Below are 20,195 nucleotides of genomic sequence, written 5' to 3'. Positions count from 1 at the left end.
GGTGGGGATTTGACAAGAATCATGATATGATGGTTTAGGGTCTGTGGACAAAGAGAAGGTGATGAAGGTTCAGTTGCAAGCAAGTTGGCAGATTTCGTTAATAAAGGAAGAGATTTAAAGGAATCATTCCCATGTGATTTATTCTATTTTCTTTTATTTTCCTGCTTAAAGATTGAAGCAAGGCCATGAGTCAAGAGTGAGGGGGTGGTATGTTGTGCAGGAGGTCTGAAGAGGGGAGAAAGGAAGGAACCATCACTTTGGATCATAAACAAGAGAAGGTACTAAGGAAGGATTATAAGAATACAGGTGGCTGAATCGTGTCCTCCCAGCCTCTCAGGTACAAGCTGGTGCCCTCAAAGGTAACTAATCTCCCAGATGCAACTTGCCCTTCCTATCAGAAAACATTTTATTTTTATAAAAATCATCTGTATTTCAGTATATAATTAGAGGTAACATCTTGATTAGCATTCTGGTAAAATTTGAGCATGAATCACACTGATAATCAGAGTCAATTAATATTTAGTATGTTCTTGGGAATATACCAGGTGTATTTGTGTATATAATCTCATTAAATTCTTACATTAAAAAAAGAATAAAAGAAAAAAGAAAAGGAAACATTTTAAAACCATTGTCATTCCCAAAGCAGTTTTACAGCTGCCAAACGTGAAGTTCCTCAAAATGCCTCTATATCAACAAAGGTTCTTTGCTTCCTACTTTAGGATTGACAAGCTTTTGGAAGGATTGTTCCAGATCAGGAAGTAGTTGGCCACAAAAGTGAATGTCGGTTTCTAAACTTCCAACATGGAGAATCACTCCATCACTCAAAACTTTGAAATCAAAATGTTTTCCGGCATCCAGTCTTCTCAAGATTTTGAAGATTTTTTTTTTAACCAGGCAAACTTTCATGTTTATTAATATAGACTACACACATGTTTTAAAAAGAGAGAACATAAAAACAATGACACAATATTTTATAAGTACAGACTAGTATAGTAATGATGGTTGTAGTAACTCAGATGTATTTTAATATATACATATAGACTGAATAGAGGAGTTTTGAAGGTTTTAAGGCCACGTTTTAATCGGAGGTTAGTGTGTGGTACGATTTCTTTCCTCCCCCAGAGTCTCTGCAGGGACAGGGAAAGTCTACTGCCATTGTCCGTGCTGCCCTTTTCCTTGGGACTTGTGTTGCCCTGACACTTGGCAAGCACTCAATATAGAACAGCTGCCATCCAAACCATGTCTATGTAAGCACACCCAAAGCTGTGGGGAATTTTTATAAAAATTTGGGTTAAACAGAGGATAGACTTGGAAGCAAGATCTCAACAGAAAAAAAATGTTACTGAGAATAACAGTTTGTAGTTTCTTTTATGCATTTGGGATTAAGGAGGGAACATAAGGAAGGTTACAGAGGGTGGGAAAAAGTAAGGCAGGGACTGGATTATAGGATAATTAGATTACATGTTCTCTTGAGGGTGGTCACATTTTAGGAGGGATCTGCAAGGATGATTGCCAATTACAAGGAGGGGTCAAAGGTCTGTTAACCTAGGTGCACAAAAGCAATGGACATGACTTGGTAAAGCAAAAGTGAGCTTTTTACTAAAAAAGTTGTAGGCCTGTGACTACCCACCAGGAGGCTGCCCAGTTTAGAATTTATGATCAGATTACCCTATGAGGTTACTTTCCACAGAACCCCTTTTTTTTGTCCACATCCATGTAATTCCTTATTCACTTTCCAATATTTCAGCACAAACAGAAGACGAAAGGATTCAGTGCATGAAACACACGAGACACTGGGAACTCCTAGAGCTATTTGGAAAGAATTTCAGTTTCCTCAGAGATGGAGTTTAGAGAAATGCTGCTTTGGAAATATTTTGACCTTACATTTTGTGCAAGGTGAAGCTGATAAGGAATAGAGAACAGAGAGCCCAGGCAAGTTTTATAAAGTGCTTAATATGTGTTGTTCATTCAATATGGAACAAAATGAGGCAATCAATAATTCTAAAGGGGTCCTTAAGGATGACAGACAGGTTCGAGCCTCTTCATATTAAATGATGAAGACACGCTAAAAACTGGCCTAAAACTGGAGTGTGGTCTAAATATGCACATGTAACAAATTGAATCATGACATTCAAAAGATAACGAAGATTTTCAAAGCAAATTATTTCATGCCCCAGCCAGTGTGGCTCAGTTTGTTGGACATCAACCTCCAAATCAAAAGGTTGCTGATTCGATTCCTATCAGGGCACATGTGTGGACTGCAGATTAGGTCCTAGTCAAGGCACATATGGAAGGCAACCAATTGATGTTTCTCTCCCTCTATTTCTCCCCACCTTCCCCTCTGTCTAAAATAATTTTTTTTAATTAAGAAGAAAATAAATTAAACAAAACAAATTAGATCATAGTATATACTATAAGCATGGTTTCCAGGAAAGGAATACACATTTTAAGTTGTGTAATAAATATTTTCTGCTCTCAACCTTCTTTAAATTATTTTTATTAATGATTTTGAGGGGGGGGAGGGAGAGAGAGAAACATTGATTTGTTGTTCCACTTATTTACTGGTTAATTGTTTTACGTGCATTGAGCTGGAACTGAATCCACAACCTTAGCATACTGGGACAATGCTCTAATCAATTGAGCTACCTGGCCAGGGCTGTTCTCAGTCTTGTCTGTATCTCTGGGGGTGTATGAGTAATTTCACTTGAAGTACAAAAGTCTACATTCTAAGCCTTTAATGCTCTGGCCCTGCCTAGCCCTGTTCTCGGGATGCTTTGATTGTTGCTAAGAATAAATCTCCTTTAACTACTACTAAATGGAAAATAACTAACAAAATAGCACAAAACAAAACCCAAGTTACTAATTTTGCTAGAGTTACAAAATGAAATGCGTTTGTTTTTGAGTAGAGAATATTTTTTGAGTTTGATATTGATTAATTTTATCATAATTTGTATACAACAGATTGAAGAAAATGATTAGTTTCTTTTAAGTCTGAGATTCAAATAAAATGATGCTTTCCATTACTTATTCACAAGTAATATTGACAATGCAGGACTACGAATGATGCAGTGTTCCCTGTTCTGGGAATCTCCGGCACACATCGGCACCTCTGGGAGTATGTACATTCTGGTTTGAAATGTCTTAACACAAAAGTACAGGTATAAGCCATTAAATACACATCTCAGTTTTCATTTAACTGTTTAGTATCATTCAATTGTATTAAAATTATTCAATGGTTTAAGAATTTATGATACTCGACTGCACAAAAAGTATTAGGTGAACCACAATGGGGATAGTAGAGGTAATTAAGGCTGTATCTAGGGTCAAAGATTTTACACTTGAATCAAGATGATGTCTATTATCCATTCAACACCATCCTCAGTCTTAATAAACTAAATTTCTGGTTAGTGTCTGTTTCAAGTTTAAGGAAGTCCTGCCTTTTATTCATTGTAAAGTGGAAAATAGGAAAAGATTTGCACTCCCCTTCAGGACAAAAAATGACCAGCAGGAAGAGGAGACCTCATACCCACTGAAGTATTTCTAAAGCAGTACAACTTTATCACAACCACCACCTGACTGACAGCAATTGAAAGGCTACTTGAGTTAAGAAATAGTAAATGGAAAACTTACAACAGTAGACACCTATGTACCCATCAACCTGCTTAAATACAGGATAATTCCCCACAGTGTTGTGACCCCTTGTACATACCTGCCTATCACATCTTCCTCCCCCTCCCCAGAGACAGTCCTTCTCCTAAACTTTGAGTTAATCACTTCTTGTTTCTTCTCCAGTTTTACCATATATGTACCCTAAACAATACATTGTTCATTCTTGTTTATGACTTAGTTGATAAATGGAACTATGTCACATGTATTCTTTTGTGACTTGCTTTTATACTCAACCTTAGTTGAAATTCATCCATGATAATGTATATGGCTGCTATTCATGTTTGTTACTGGACTGGATAGTGTCCTACCGCATGCCTAGTCCATATTTATCCATATTTTTCAGGTCCTGCTATAAGTCCAGCCATGGTTAAAGCTATTTGTTTCATTGAAGATGCCACGGGTGGGGCTAACTGCAGCAAAGCCAAATCATCATCACCATCATCTATATCATAATTATTATTAACAACAAAAATATGAGGACTAAGTTAGAATGTCAAGAAAAGTTTGGAAGCTATTTAAAAGGACCAGTGAGGAATCATGAGTAAAAGAAAGCATTAAGAAAAATTATATAGGTAGACTCTTTACAATTGGTTATATTTAGGATTTTGGAAGTGAAGAAAATGATGGGTCAAAGATTGAAGAATGGTGGAGTCGTTAACAGAAACAGGAAAGCCAGGAGCTAGAACGGGTCAACTATGTGGCATCTGAAGGGCGGGTGGAATATCCAAGGGGAACGTGGGTCAGGAAATAGATTGAGGATAAAGGAGTAATTTTAGTTAGAACCTTTGAAAAGGTGATCACGTTTGAAATTGTGCATGGACTAAAGAGTTGAGAGTAGAAGGCTCAGAACAGTCTGGGGAAATGCCAGTGTAACACTTCACAGCAGATCCTTCCCTGCAGAATAGGACTCAAGTCTCTCTTAAAAATCTCCCTCAGGTGTTTCTGGGGGCTCTTGAGAACTTCCATTTCCCACTTTCTGTTGAGTCTATCTTTGCTGGGCACCATTAGCACTTCCACCTCACTCAGATGGTCTTGCCACCTCTGCTGGGCAATATATGTTCTTTCTCTGGGTGCTGTCCTTAGTGTGGTGCCAAAATTGCAACATTTGATGGGGATGTGAGAGTGAATGCCTACCTCCCTGTTATAGGCTGAGTTGTGTTCCTCTTAAATTCAGGTGTTGAAGGTCAAAACCCTAGTACTTCAGAATGTAACTGTATTTGGAGATGCCGCTCTAGGGCCTTTAAAGAGGTAACTAAGGTGAAATGAAGTCATATGGGTGGGTCTTATTCCAGTATGACTGGTATCCTCATAAGAAGAGGAAAGTTACCTCTGGCTGGGTGGCTCAGTTTGTTCAAGTGTCACCTCATACACCAAAAGGTTGTTCAATTCATGGTCAGGGCACATAATTAGGTTTTGGGTTTGATCTCCCACTGGGATGCATACAGGAGGCCACTGATCAATGTTTCTCATATCAATATTTCTCTCTTTCCCCTCCTCTGTCTCTAAAATCAATAAACATATCCTCAGGTGAATATAAATTTTTTTAAATGAATGTATTTCTGGAAAAGGTTGAAATTTCAATTATTAAATCAAGTATTAAATCTAGGTTTGTTGTCATGGAATAAAAGCATGAGTGACACCACTTTGGGCCTTTGTTTTTTTCTTAACAAGACTGTAATGAAAGAACTATATAGCGTGCTGTGAAAGAGCTATAGCATGCTGCCAAAGAACAGAGGAAAGATTCTGCATTAATCAATCCACTAGAGCTGCCATAACAAAATACCACAGACTGGCTGGCTCAAACAACAGAAATTTATTTTGTCACTGTCTGAAAGCTGGAAGTCCAAGATCAAGGTGTCAGCACGGTTGATTTCTCCTGAGACCTCTCCCCTTGGTTAGCAGATCGCTAACTTGTCTTCTTGCTATGTGCTCACATGGCCTTTTCTGTGGATGTGCACCCTGGTATCTCTTCCATTTCTTTTTCTTTTTAAGTATATTTTATTGATTATGCTATGACTGTTGTCCCATTTTTTCCGTCTCCTTTATTCCCCTTCACCCTGCACCCTCCCCCACCAGCATTCCTCCCCACCCCACTTAGTTCATGTCCATGGGTCATACATATAAGTTCTCTGGCCTCTCCATTTCCTATACTATTCTTAACCTACCCCTGGCTATTTTGTACCTACTATTTATGCTTCTTATTCCCTGTACCTTTTCCCCCATTCTCCCCTCTTCGTCTCTCCGCTGATAACCCTCCATGTGATCTCCATTTCTGTGATTCTGTTCCTGTTTGTTTAGTTGTTTTGTTAGTTTGTCTTTGTTTTTTTAGGTTCAGTTGTTGATAGTTGCGGGTTCGTTGCCACTTCACTATTCATAGCTTTGAGATTCTTCTTTTTCTTAGATAAGTCCCTTTAACATTTCATGTAATAAGAGCTTGGTGATGATGAACTCCTATAACTTGACTTTATCCGGAAGCACTTTATCTGCCCTTCCATTCTAAATGATGGCTTTGCTGGATAGAGTAATTTTAGATTACTCTAGGTCCTTGCCTTTCATGACTTTGAATACTGCTTTCCAGCCCCTCCTTGCCTACAAGGTTTGTTTTGAAAAATCAGCTGAGAGTCTTATGGGAACTCCTTTGTAGGTAACTGCCTCCTTTTCTCTTGCTGCTTTTAAGATTCTCTCCTTATCTTTAATCTTGGGTAATGTAGTTATGATGTGCCTTGGTGTACGCTTCCTGGGGCCCAACTTCTTTGGGACTCTCTAAGCTTCCTGGACTTCCTGGTAGTCTATTTCCTTTGCCAGATGGGGGAAGTTCTCCTTCATTATATTTTCAAATAAGTTTTCAATTTCTTGCTCTTCTTCTTCTCCTTCTGGCACCCCTATGATTCGGAAGTTGGAACATTTAAAATTGTCTTGGAGGTTCTTAAGCCTTTTTTCATTTTTTTGCATTCTTGTTTCTTCATTCTGTTCTGGTTGAATGTTTATCCCTTCCTTCTGCTCCCAACAGTTGATTTGAGACCCAGTTTTCTTCCCTTCACTGTTGGTTCCCTGTAGATTTTTATTTTACTTTGCATAGCCTTCACTTTTTCCTCCATTTTGCGACCATACTCAACCTTTTTCTGTGAGCATCCTGATTACCAGTGTTTTGAACTTTGCATCTGATAGGTTGGCCACCTCTAGGTTGGCTATCTCTTCGTCGCTTAGTTCTTTTTCCAGAGTTTTGACCTGTTCTTTCATTTGGACCATATTTCTTTGTCTCAGCACACTGTTATGTTGTAAGGGGTGGAGCCTTAGGTATTCACCAGGGCGGGGCAACCCACGTCACTGCATTGTGGTGCTGTATGTCATGGAGCAGTCAGAGAGGGAACAATGCCGCTTGCCTGACTCTAGGCAGACTTCCAGTCACTTCTCTTACTACCCACAAGCAAATTGGGCCCTTTTGGTGCTGATTTTCAGGTGTGTGTGTGTGTACATTCTAGGATCCTCAGGGTCTCTCCAACCAACTATCTTGTGAGGCTGGGAGTGTCCCCTACCTCCGCAATCCCTGCAGATTTTCATAACCAGAGGTTTTGAGGCTTTTCTCCCCATGCTGAAACCCTGGGTTGCATGGTCTGTCTTGCTCCCCACCTGTGCCTCCCAGGTTATCCAAATGCAAATGTGGGACCACCAGCCACTGCCTTGCTACTGCCCTCTCTGCCCCTACTACCAGTCTGGATGAATGTTTCTTCTTTAACTCCTTCGTTGTTAGACATCGATACCGTTCAATTTTCTGGCAGTTCTGTTCTTTTGTTTTTAAATTTGTTGTCCTTCTTTTGGTAGTGCGAGGAGGCAAATTGTATCTACCTATGTCTTCATCTCAGCTGGAGGTCTCTCTCTTCCATTTCTTATAAGGATGTCAGTCCTATTGGATTAGGGCCCTGCCTGTATGCCCTCAATAACCTTAAATACCTCCTTAAAGCCCCTATCTCCAAACAGCTATGTTGAGGATTAGGGCTCCAACATACATATTTTGGAAGAACATGATTCAGTCCAAAACAGATTAGCTTTTCAGGAATGAAGTTCCATCCAGAGTAAGATCTGAAGTTTGCATGGAATTAGCCAGGTAGAGACTGAGGAAAAGTATGCCTTAGACTGCTGGCAAGAGATGTACAAAGGCCAGAGAATATGAGATTTCATGGTACATTAGAAAACTAAATAAAGGTCCTTTCAAGATGAGTCTAGAAAGGTAATCAGACTAACTTTGGAGGCCTTGGAAGTCATGACAGAATTGGACCTTAATCTCAGACAACAGAAAGACACTGGAATGCTGTAAGCAGGAGAATGGCATAACCGAATTTGTATTGACACTTGGGCTATAGTGTGGAGAGTGAACTAAAAAATGGTAATGCTGGAGATAAAAAGATGAATTAGGAAGCTGTTACAATAAAATAGGCAAGAAAGTGGTGGGAATGGAGGGAAGTATATAGAATTGAGATATCCCCAGGATGCAGAATTGGCAGGACTTGCTAATGGACTGGGACATGGGAAAAAAGGATGATGTTTCTGAGTTGAGCAAATAGGTGGGAAGTTGGTGCCGTGCCCTGAGAACATGCCTTTGTTCTTCAAACAAAGAAGCAGATGGTCAGGGGGAGGGAAAGATGATGAGCTTAGTTCTCAATATATTGAGTTTAGTTTGTGAGTCATATAAATAAAGATGCTCACAGCCTTAACAGCTATCTATTTCAACCCCTGCTTTTGAGATGAGATTTTTTAAAAACCCCACAAAGCTGACGTTTCAAGAGGTTTATTGAAATGTGATACACATCCAGGTTTATCTGACTGTAAGAGGTAGGCTTTTTCTACTATATTTTCATTTAAATTATGATGACTATAGTCATCAAAATTTTACTCCAAACTCTGAGTCAGATATATTTCAGAATTCAAAATTTTCTGGATTTTAGAAAGCAACTATGCGCCTATACTCTATATTTTAGAATACGAGCTGAGCAGTCTTTCGTAATAAATGTAAACATTAATAAATCTTCAAAGACTAACATGAATATAATACTAAGGGGGATAATGAACAGTCTCATGATTGTTAGGATAGTTTTTTCCACCAAATGAGTAATATAAAAACTTTCAGTTTTCAGAGTATACTAGATTTTGGAACTGTGGATAAAGGTGTACCTTCTAGAATAATGTAATGTCATGGAAGTCAAAGGAATAGAGTTTGAAGAAGAAAGTGGTGATCAGTGGTGTCAAATGTTACTGTGAAAAGAAGGGCAAGATGAAGAAAAGTTATTAGACTTAGATGTCAAGAAGTTTATAGTGATATCTTCAGGAGCATATCCATTATTAGCAGAAAGTAATGGGAGTACAAGTCAACATTTAAGGAGTTAAAGAGTAAGACAAAGTACATAATGATAGAATGGTTAAAATGAAAAGGCAAAACATTACAAATTATTGTCAACAATTTAGAGCAAGTGGAATTTTTATTCACTGCCAGTGGTAGTGTAAATTGTCATACGTATTTTGGAAAACTGGAAGTATCTACTAAAGCTGAACATATACATATCACCAAGCAATTCTAGTCCTATGTATATGTTCGGCAGATAAGCATGCATATGTGCTCCAAAAAACATATACAAGGATGTTCATATTAACTTTATTTTGGAGTAGTTGTGGGTTCATGATGTTGTAAATAAACTAGTTACAAATAAATAAAAAGTGTTGTGCGTGGACCACTGAGGATAGTTGATCATGCACCAAGAATTATAATTAATGCAAATCTGTGCACTGAGGTCCATGAGAAAAGGGGAGAAGTATAAGTTGTTAATGAGAATGGTGCTTAGGTATACATACCTTCTTTCAGGAAGTCTAATGGTAAAAGCAAAGGAGGATGCACACTTCCCCCCAAGTACTGACGATAGAAGCAATAGAAGAGTAATTCCAGGGGACGTTGAGATGGAAACCATGTGACTGCATGTGCAGTGGAGAGCGAGCTTGGGCTTTCACTAAGACTCTGCCATGCCAGGTCTGACTGCCCTTTTCTAGATTTCTTTTACAGACTTCTATCTTGCTTAAGCCATTTTATATTGTATTTTCTATTATATGTAGGAAAATGCAACTCCTAACTAATAGACTTTATTAAATCCCCCATTTGACTTAATCTAGTCAAGGTTGGTTTCTTCTGTTTGCAACAAAAAAGTACCAACTAAAACATGGTGTGGCGGGTATAAGGGGACTAAACGGTAATGGGGAAAAAAATACAATAAAGATTAAATTTAACAAAAAAATGTAAAAAGTAAAAAATACAAAAAAATAAGAAAAAATAAGATATATGGCATAGAATTTGCTCTTCTGTATTTTACTTTAAGGCTTATTGAAAGTGAATATGTGAAGAAAGTATATTTAGTATTTTATCTATATCCAATAATTTTAAAAGATAGTATAATCAATGGTTAAAAATAGACTGGAAGAGTGAACAACTGGTCAAGTCTCTCCCACAAGTAAAGTTTATGGAAAAAAAAATGAACAGTTAGGATTTATCTAGACTAAAAGCAAATTAAGAGAATTTAAAAGACATAGCAATTCCATGCAAGGTGTGGACTTTGATTAGATCTTGATTTACTCCAATTTTGGCAATTTGGACACTGTTGGGGAAATTTGACTATGGTATAGGTTGATGTTATAGAACTAGTGTTAATTTTGTTGTGTATGACTAAGGTGGTACAGTAAAGTGGGGAAATAGTCTAAGTTTTTGAGATGAATACTAAGGTTATTAGAGGGAAGTAAAATATTTCTAATTTACTTAAAAATTTTTAGCAAACAAGTAGATGGGGAAATATGGCAAAATGTAAATAACTACTAAATACAGGGCTTAGATATATCATATTCATTATCCTGTTACACTTTCAATATATTTGAAATTTTTCATAAAAAGAGGTATAAAAATGCATCTGTACAAAAGGGTTTTGATTATTTATACAATTACAAAGTAAATTTCCTGTAAAATGCAGCCACTAATTATGATTTTATTAAGTAGGGTATTTGCTCTGTGATAACTGGAGAATTCAAGAGAGTTCTATAAATTATTTCAATTTTGTGACAAAAAAAACTCTCCAGCTGGTCTTTGCTCAATTGGTCTTTGCCTAATTACTTTGCTTCCTTTCCTGAAAAACTGAACTGGAAAAGGAGAGTGTGATGAACGTGGCAATCATGCTGTGAAAGAGTCCATCAGACTCCTGAGAATTCCAGAACTGGTGAGGGAGAATTCAGTGCGTAATAACCTAAGTGTCTGGCCAAAGCTGAAGTCTGGCTAGCCTCCACGTACGCCGTGAAAGTTCTCTGGCCACAGTCCTGATGTCGTAACATCTGAGGTTGCATCATTCTTCCCTCAGCTGCTCCTGGACCAAATGTCAACAGCATGTGATGTAAATATGTCAGAACAGAGTATAAGGTGTCTACCATATCCTCCCATCCTCCCTCTCTCCCTCCCTCCTCCCCGCCCTCTCTTCCTCCTTCCCTCCCTCCCCAGCCCCACCCCAAGGGTTTTTCAGTTTCCTAAAAGGTAGAGAAGGCTAGTGAAAAAGACCATCTCAGAAGTAAAGCGTAAAGTAAAAGTGAGAGGTAGAAGATTCAGTTACTGGTAAAATTGCTCCTTGTGTGTTTGTGTGTGCACGCGTGCTGCTTTGCCACTCCTCCCTTCCTGAAACTCTCACAGGACTGTCAGTCAGGGTTTCCTGTGCTTGTGTTGCTAGGTGGAATGGCAGCAGGGGGCATGCAACACAGAGGGACTGACGTCTTAGCAATGGACATAAGAATCTTGGCAACTGTGGAAAAAAACTTTTTAAAAGGAGGCTTGAGGCAAATCTCTCCTAGAAAATTTAAGGAAGAACAGTCTCTGTACTTCTGCCTTATGACTTCAATCATTTCTTCCCTATTTCCAGTTTCTAAGTAGAATCTACATAAGTAAATGGGTAATTAAAATGGTAATTTTAATAAATGAGTAAATAAAAGGGTAATTAAACACTATTATCTTCCAGTATCTCATGATTCCTCTAATACCTTCCCAATATGTGACCTCTCTGTTTGAAATAAAGTCTAGAGGGACTAGCACTTTGCCCCAAAGGGTCAGAGCAACAGGTAAGGCTGAAAGTTTGTGGTTCTGCGTAATTGGGGATGGTGAATATAATAGCTGAAGAAGACTTGATTGGGCATGTCTCAGTGTTCTGAAATGCCTGGAAAGAAAATATAGATGAAAAGGGTTTCCTGCATGCCTGACCCAGTGCAGATTAACAGGTAAGTTATTTTTTATAGATAGAAACAGGGAGGCAGCCTTGCTGGGACACCAGCAGATATGTGGTTCAAGAACATTTGGGATTCTGGAGAGCTCCTTTATTTGTGAAACACTAACCTAATACAAAGTTGGTTGAATCATTGCCTTTTTGCCTTTATTTGACTAACTTTTCCCAGGTGTCAGCTTACAGGATAAGAAACCTGCCCTGAAATTCTACTTTCCTTGGCCTCCCCTCTGTTGAGCTTTGTTGAATAGAATGCCGGACTCCTGCCTAACTTGGCTCTCCTCGTCCTGGCTCATGCTGAAGCAACTGGACAGCTTGGCTCGGAGTCCAAGGAGTTAGAGTCTGTGACCTTACGCCAACCTCCTCCAGCACCCTCCCCCACTCCCCGCCCCGCCCCTGCCAAACACACACACTCTGTGCCTGCCCAGTTTGGTTTGTGAGTAGTTCTTGGCAAATCCCCCAGAGGAAAATAGAGCCACTAACAATAGCAACTCCCTTTTTAGCATGAAGCTGTTGATACTCAGGACATGAATTTAGGAAAACCCAAAATAACCTATGTAATTACAGTGGGTTACCCTAACAGTCTATTTCGGTTATTACCAACATTAGAGTCACTCCAGTAGATATTTAGCTGCTTGTAGTGGAAAGAGTACTGGGTTTATAGCCAGACTGACCTGGATTCAAGACCTAGCTTGGCTATTTACTAATTTTATGACGCTGGGCAAGTCAGTAATTTGAGCTTGTTGAAATTGAATGAGCAAATGTACATGTGCATGCCTGAAAATCTGTGAGATGTTATACAAAGTTGAACTATTACTATTGGGAAATGGGAATAATTTAAAAGTTTCAGAAAAAGAAGAAATTCAAATCTTCAAGAAACAGTGGAATCAGCCTGAAGCAAGATAGTGTTTAACCTCTGTTCAACACTATGCCCAGTCTTAAACACAAATGACTAGAACTATAGTTGTGATTTCAAGCTAAAGGCTGTCTACCCTTTTGTTCATGATGAAACTGAAATGGGGACTCAGTGGTTCCCTTCGTGTAAAAAGAAAAGCCACAGGCCAGACTGGAGTCACTTGTGCTAAAAGCCCATGATACCAGGCTTAGATTTAATACCTAATCTAAATTGAAGTTTCAGCTCTCCTAAGAGTGGCATTTTAAACCAGCCAGTCTGGAATTTCCTGATCCACACTAGGGAAATCATTTGCATAAGAACCCCCTGTCTTCCTTTAACGGAAGGTGTCCTTGCCTAACATAACTCATTCTTAATTTCTTAGTCCCACCCACTTTCTGCCTATAAAAATCTTCCATTTTGTACAACCCCTATGAGTACCCTTCTGTTTGCTAGATGAGATGCATCTGATTCATGAATTGCTTAATAAAGCCAATTAGATCTTCAAATTTACTTGGCTGAATTTTGTTTTTTAACAATATCAAGGGATGATATGGCAGGAGGAAAAGTCTTCATACAAGTAAGTACAGGAAAGAGGGTCATCTGGTTACATGCTAACTGCTGGTTTTCTCTGCAGTTAAGCCACTGTTTTTGTCCCTTAATTTTTTATTTTATATATAGCAAAAGAGATTGGCTCTTCAGACTTAGTCATATTTTTGTCCTATATCAATCTGGTGCATACATGAGAAGGGAAACAGTAAAAGAAATTGGTTCAAGGTTTTGTTAAGGGGGTCAGTGACGTGGGCTATGAAAGGATTCACAAAGGGAAGAAAGTGTAGAGAATAAAGTTTTCATTCACTAAGAACAGAAAGGGGCATGTGTGGAGAGATACACCAGCATTGAGGGGTGGGGACTTTGAGTTTTTACTGGATTATAATTGGATTAAAAAAGGGTGGAGGGTTGCTGTTGTGTGGCTCCTGGGCTGTTGGAGGCATTGTAACAGGAGACTGCAGTTTGTTCCAATGTTACATTCTGCCTGTGGCTGTGGGGAGCAGTTAGTTCTGTTCTTGCTTTACAGTTTCAGTCCTGGGGACAAGCTCAGAAGGGTAAAATGGCAGTCATGCTTAACAAGGTCACAGGACTTCTCAGCAAAAGGTGCCACAATAGCAAATGGCTCTGGCTTTACCCTTCCAGGTTTCCTAAAGCAATACAATTTCATCACAAGTGCCACCTGACTGACAGCAATTATAAGAGATCACCTGATCTCAGAGATGGTAAAATAGGGTAAATCACAACAGTAAAAACCTTACCCACCACCGTGCTTAGATACAGAACAATGCCCCATACTGTTGTGATCCTTTGTGCATTCCTCCCTTTCACATCTAGAAGTGCCCACCAAGGGCATGCATGATGCACCCACCACAAACCACTTTAACACCCACTGAGGATATGGTGGTGATTCTGCCATGATCATGTTGGCTCCTCTTCCTCTTGGGCCCTTGCTGGCTGCTCCTGACATTTCTGTGTTTCTCTGTCTTTGGCCTACAGATTTGGTTGCTGCCATGTGCCCAGTACCGATGTTGCAATCCCTGCTGCAGCCACCTCTGCTGCTTTTCCTGTTACTGCAACTTTGGTAGGCTCTGTGAGTTTCCTGACTGTAGAAGAACATGTGCTTGGGATGGATTCACTGAGCAGTCTGTCAGCACAGCAGGTGTGGAAGGCACATTGGACTCCGCTTCGCACAGCATAATCAGAGGAGAGGCCCCAGAAACCTCAGAGACCACGTGAAGATTCCTGATGCTGACCTGATCTTGATTCCTTTCTCCCTAGATCTCCTGAGCTGAAGGCAAAAGAAGCAACAGAGGCAGAGAAGACAGAATGGGAGAACAGAAGAGGCGGCTCCCTTCTCTTCCTGGAGCTGAGGATGCACAGAGGAATTTTAACTTAGACGAACTTTTGAGGTCATCAATCTCCAAGTTCCCACTTGATACAGAAATCCCCTCTACTGAACCTCTGTCAAATGCTCTCTAGTTTTACTTCAGCTGTTTCAGAACTAGGGAGAGAACTCTTACAGTGTCCCTGGTAGACATCCTCACATACCTTTATTTTCTATACTTCTGCTAGTGTTTCTGTAGGGATCGCTGAGTCGAGGTTATGCACCTTTTACATTTTGATAGCAGGGAAAAGATTGTGTGTGTGTTCATCCACTCATGTTATAGTAATTTATACAATGTCAGGGCATGGCAGTCTTGGGGAGACAGGTTACAGTTCAAAGAAAGAAAGAACTTTTTAAAAATAGATCACAACAGATCGCTCTAACTTGCCTGAACTAGTAAGTGTTCAGGAAGATACTGGACTATCATGATGCTATAGGTGGGTATGAGATTATATGCTAACATCTAAGAAACGTATGAAATTGAACCTCATGGTATAACAAGAACCTCTCCAATGTGTCAGGTCCCTAAGAGGTGGCCCATTTAGGTTGGGATTCTTTCACATTGAATGTATTTTCCAGGCGAGCTTCAGAGAGCACTAGAACCAGCTTTTAGATGTGCTCCAAAAGCTCCCTGACTCTATCTTACTGGGTCACAGAAGAGACTTTATTCTGGACTTTTCTCATCTCTGTTTCAATAACAGGCATGTCCACTATGTCCCCAGCTAGGATGGCCTTGTAATTTCTGCAACCCTCCTCTGATGGCCTCAGGAGATAAATGGACTTATCCCAATAGGCAAAGAAGTCTTCTACATGTCTGAAGGAATACAAACCTGTAAGTAGAAAAATAGTGCGTGGCAAGCTTCAGGTCAAGCTGTTTCCTAAACTTCAAGGGAAGCAGCTGTTGGGGACCAAATTGTGTGGTGTCTGGAATTTTAGCCCTGCGTGAGCCAGGCCTTGAAAGGGGACTGTAAGCGTCGACCAGAAAACTGGGAATGCTGGAGGCAGGCAAGATTCCATGCTAACACTGAGGGTTCCAGTGGGAAATCTTCCTAAAGAATGTACTGTATCCACTGAAGCTTGCTCTGCTTTGCGCTGCCCTGATAAGGAAAAACCAGATGTTTAAGCTCCCAACAGAAGGAGTAAATTTCTAATTCAGGAGCCATACCTTAATGACCATCTGAGGTCAGGTTGTCTAATACCTGACCTAGGGAAATCTCTGTGTTCATTCAATTGTTATCTATGATGTCTATCTGTTTTCTGTAAATACAGCTTTAGGTATTGATTGATAAGCTCTACATGCATGCTCTATATCCTTCTCAATAAAAGCCACTTCAGAGAAGGGCTTGGGGCATTCTCCACTAGAGGAAATCGCCACCCTTTTCTCCTGGCAAACCAAGTGTGTCTGGAATGACTCATTTTTTCATCTGCAATGTCTGGGAGGACTCTGCAGGATGGGGACTTCCACAATCAGCCTGGGTAGCTCTAAAGTCTTTGTACACTTGTAACCTTTTCTTTTGATAACTTAGCCATGTCCAGCATGCATACTCTTGATAATCTGTAGCTGGTCAGGCCAACAGCATGACAGCAAATGGCAGAGAACAGGGCTGGTGGATGCAATATCTGTGTATATTTGGACATGGTTATGTGCACCCATGTTGTCTCCTCTTTTGCTGACTGGATGAAGTAGCTCTCAAATATTGGTGTGTGTTTGAATATGTCATGTTCTCCTTCTTTGTCCAATTGCTGCTGAAGTTCCCCCTAGAGGTATTGACACATTCACTGAAGAGCCAACCACTGTGGATTGACAAGTACAGTGACATGAATGCGCTATCCATGGTTACAGTTTATCAAGAAAGCTGTGTCTCTGATCCTGGCTGGCGTGGCTCAGTTGGTTGGATCTTCTTCCCATGAGCTGAAATGTCACAAGTTTGATTTCTAGTCAGGGCATGTGCCTGTGTTGCAGGTTCATCCCTGGTCCCCTGTGGGGGTGCAAGAGGCAACTAAGCCAATGGATATTTCTCTCTTCCTCTCTTTCCCTCCTTTACCCTCTCTAAAATCAATGAGCATGTCCTTGGGTGAGGATTTAAAAAAAAAAAAAGGTTCTGCCTCTGGATTTTTACCCCTGAATAGTTATCTTTGCCATGTATCAGAGAACCAAAAACGTAGTGGCTTAAAAACAACACACATTTATCAACTCATAATTGCCATGGGTCAGGAATCTGGGTGATTTTGATAGGTACTCTGCTCAGACTCTCACAAGGCTACAGTCAAGATGTGGGCCAGGGCTGGGGTCTCACATAAAGCTTGGGGTCCTCTTCCAAGATCACACAGCTTTTGAAAGAATTCATTTCCTTGAACCTGTACAAGTCATGTTACCACTATCACATCTCTCCTTTCCCTTCACGGTATAAATAAAAAAAAAAAAAATTTTTTTTTTTTTTTGTCAATAAATTCCTTGACCAAAGGAACCCAGGATTAGCTGTTTGGTACATAATTGTTAAATGAATCAAGAATTACATTTGGCTATTTGTGGCCCACATTATTTTCTTTATTAGTTTGTCAGCAACTTGGTGGCAGGGCCCTAAATCATTTATGTGTGTTTGGGACGAGGGAGTCTATTCCAGGGCATGGTTTAGCGCTGCTCAATTTCAAAAAAAAAAAAAAAAATCAAGCGAGTGCAAGATTTAAGGTGAGAACGGGAGAGCAAAGGAGGTTGTAGCAAAGCAGAGAGAATTTGGGAAAGGTCAGGCTGGAAGGAAATGAGAGAAGCCAACAGCTGCTAAACTGAAACAAGGCTACATATCCGCACAAGACGTCAGAAGAGACTTCAAAAACACTCAAGATTAGTTCTCGCGAGAGAAAAGATAGATCTCGAAGAAGTGTACGTCAGCCCTTGACCCGCCTTCCTTGAGCCCCACCCACAACCCGTCCTCACTCCCACCTTGAACCACCGCATGTGACGTCGTGACGCGTGCGTGGCCGCGGCGCAGGGGGTGGGACCGCGGCGCAGGGGGCGGTGTCCGCGGCGCCGGAGGAGGAAGTGGTGAGGTTGTCGCTCCTTCTGCTCCCTTGGCTGGCTCCCGGCACCCGGCTCCCGGGACACGGAGAGGAGCCGCAGTCTCCGTCGCTGCTTTGCGCTGCCCTGCTGTTCTCCATGTGCTTCGGCGCCGTCGCTCCCCTTCCTCAGGCCGCCTCTTACTCCGGGGTCTATGGAAGTAATGGAAGGACCCCTCAACCTGGTGAGTGGCCCACAGAGGGTCGCGTCCGCCCTCGGTCTCCCTTGCCTTAAGGGCCGGGTCTGATTCCCTTGGTGCCGCTGACTCTCGAGGCCAGGGGGCAGGTTTGGTGGGGGTGGTCCTAAAGGCTGGGGGGCGCAGGCGGGCGTGGCCCCACAGCTGCTTTGGGCAAGGAGTCCCAGACTCGGAGCCCCTCAGGGATCCCAGGGAAGCTCCCGAGCCCTTTTCCCGCCGCCTCCCGGCGCCCCCTGCCGCAAGGCGCTGAGCGAGGGGCTTCCACCAGCTGGGGCTTCCACTTCTTCAGGCCTGAGGAAATGTTTCCAAGCGCCACGTAAACACCTCCCTGAAGCCTGAAGAGACACTGAAACCCGTCGGGGCAGAAATGGTGTGTAATACTGGGTTTAACTTCCAACACAGAGGGTCTGAAGTCTTGAGAGACTCCCCACTTCGGAGCGATGGAGTAATACCCCTCCTCACCCCCGTTTTTCTCTTCATTCACTTCTCCTCTGCATTCAGATGCATAAATTCGAAGTCTTCCTTCTCCTCCATATGTTACCCAGGGCCGTCCCTTTTAGCTCAGTTCTATCACTTTAGGCATCAAGAAAATACGGTAGTTGTTGGCCTTTCTCAGAAAAAGTGCTGATAGTTCATTTATTAAGACTTTAGGCACTTCAGGTGTTGCGGTTTAAGCAACAACGAACGGAGAATCGCGTTTCTTTCTCACTGGCCATTGCATCTTCTGGTTTCCCAGAGAGAGCATCTATTTTGGATACAAAAGTCAGCTTACTTAAGGTTTCAGACAGAGAGAAGGAACTTTTAAGAGTCACAGGTTTGAAATTAAATTGCAGTAGTGGACATACGGAGCATTAATTTTTCGTGTTGGAACTCTGAACCTTAGGGTCGTAGAAGAGCCCTGGGCTGGATTTAAACCATTCAGGAGAGAAGCAGGAGAACCTGGTGCTTTAAGAGCATATATTTTGGAGCTAGACTGCTTGAATTTGAATTCTGGCGTTGTTACATTGTGACCTGAGGCGTATTGTAGTTGACCTAACTTTGTTGGTTTGTTGTGAGGATTAAAGTAGCAAATAGGTTCAAAGGATTTAGAACAGCACCTGGTACATAGTACAGTGTAAAAGTTAGCTAGTATGACTAGACCATAAACCTTAATTTAAAATCTCATTTGTAAAAATAAAGGTTTGGGCTTGTTGAACTTGAAAAGCATAGGATTGTAGGACCTAAAACTGTGGTTCCCAAATGACTGGTACCAGGTTAGCTGCTCTGAGAAGCACCTCCCAGTTTTATTAAGTTGGGCCCTTCCCCCATTGGTAAGAGTTGTTTACACTTAAAAAAATTGGACTAGATTTGTGAGCTTTTAAAAACCAGGGAAATGTCTTGTACTTTTCCTGTTTTTAAGGTGACATAGAATTTACAGTGAAATATAATGGATGGCCCAATATTGAAACTTAATAGGAATGTTAGAAGTAACCAGCAGTTTATACAGTGCTCCAAAGTTCAAGTGTCCTTGCAAAATGACCATTGGTTTAGTTCCAGTTAGCTTTACTTTATTTGGCTGCAGGCTGCAGCATAACCCCAGCCAACTCCCACTAATGTGTGGTAGCTTACGAGAAGGGAACTGGGTAAGCGTTGTAGATGGAGCAGGAAAATCACCACTTTAGGGAAATTTAGTTAAATGGTGGTAATAGTCTTATCTTTTTATTGGGAAGAATTTTGAATACCATCTTGTTAAGTAGTCTAGCAAAATTCGATAATCCAGCCATGAAATTTGTGGGTGAATATTAGAAATTTGGTACCTTAGATTCTTCAACCATTTGCGATTTGAAAGATTTGAGTTACGGCTCAGCAGTTTATTGAAGGATAACAATGGAACAGAGATTAACATTTTTCTGAATTATTTTAACTGTGCTGTTAAGTACCAATGACAGGCCTCTGAATGTGTTGTTATTCAGTTTTATAAGACTGTTTTGTTTTTTTGGTTTTTTGTTTTTAAGGCTATCACATTTCTTTACTGAGCAGATATCCAACTTAGTATTCAGTTAACCTGACAGAAATAGTTCTCAATGCTACAATTTAATGAGTGGCTTTGAAAATCTCAGTGGTATATACAAGTTTTTTCTAATGACATAGTGTAGTCCTAATTTATTGTATAAGAACCATTA

General features: G+C 40.7%; 1 protein-coding gene across 2 annotated transcripts in view; it reads left to right on the top strand.

Moving 5' to 3' along the window:
• Positions 1–17,801: 17,801 nt before the first annotated feature.
• The window catches only part of NRBF2 (nuclear receptor binding factor 2), a 29,812-nt gene continuing 27,418 nt past the window's right edge, over positions 17,802–20,195 (top strand). For both annotated transcript variants that reach the window (XM_054572734.1, XM_054572731.1), the window contains exon 1: positions 17,802–18,021. In XM_054572734.1, the coding sequence (XP_054428709.1) occupies positions 17,937–18,021 (85 nt within the window). In that variant the 5' untranslated portion in view covers positions 17,802–17,936. The remainder of the gene's footprint in view (positions 18,022–20,195) is intronic.

The sequence above is a fragment of the Pteronotus mesoamericanus genome, unplaced genomic scaffold (genome assembly GCF_021234165.1).
Source record: "Pteronotus mesoamericanus isolate MK-2021 breed Mesoamerican mustached bat unplaced genomic scaffold, CSHL_Meso_final contig_24, whole genome shotgun sequence".
Taxonomy (NCBI): Eukaryota; Metazoa; Chordata; class Mammalia; order Chiroptera; family Mormoopidae; genus Pteronotus; species Pteronotus mesoamericanus.
Note: the sequence above shows the minus strand (reverse complement) of the source record. Positions and strands in the feature narration are given on the sequence as shown.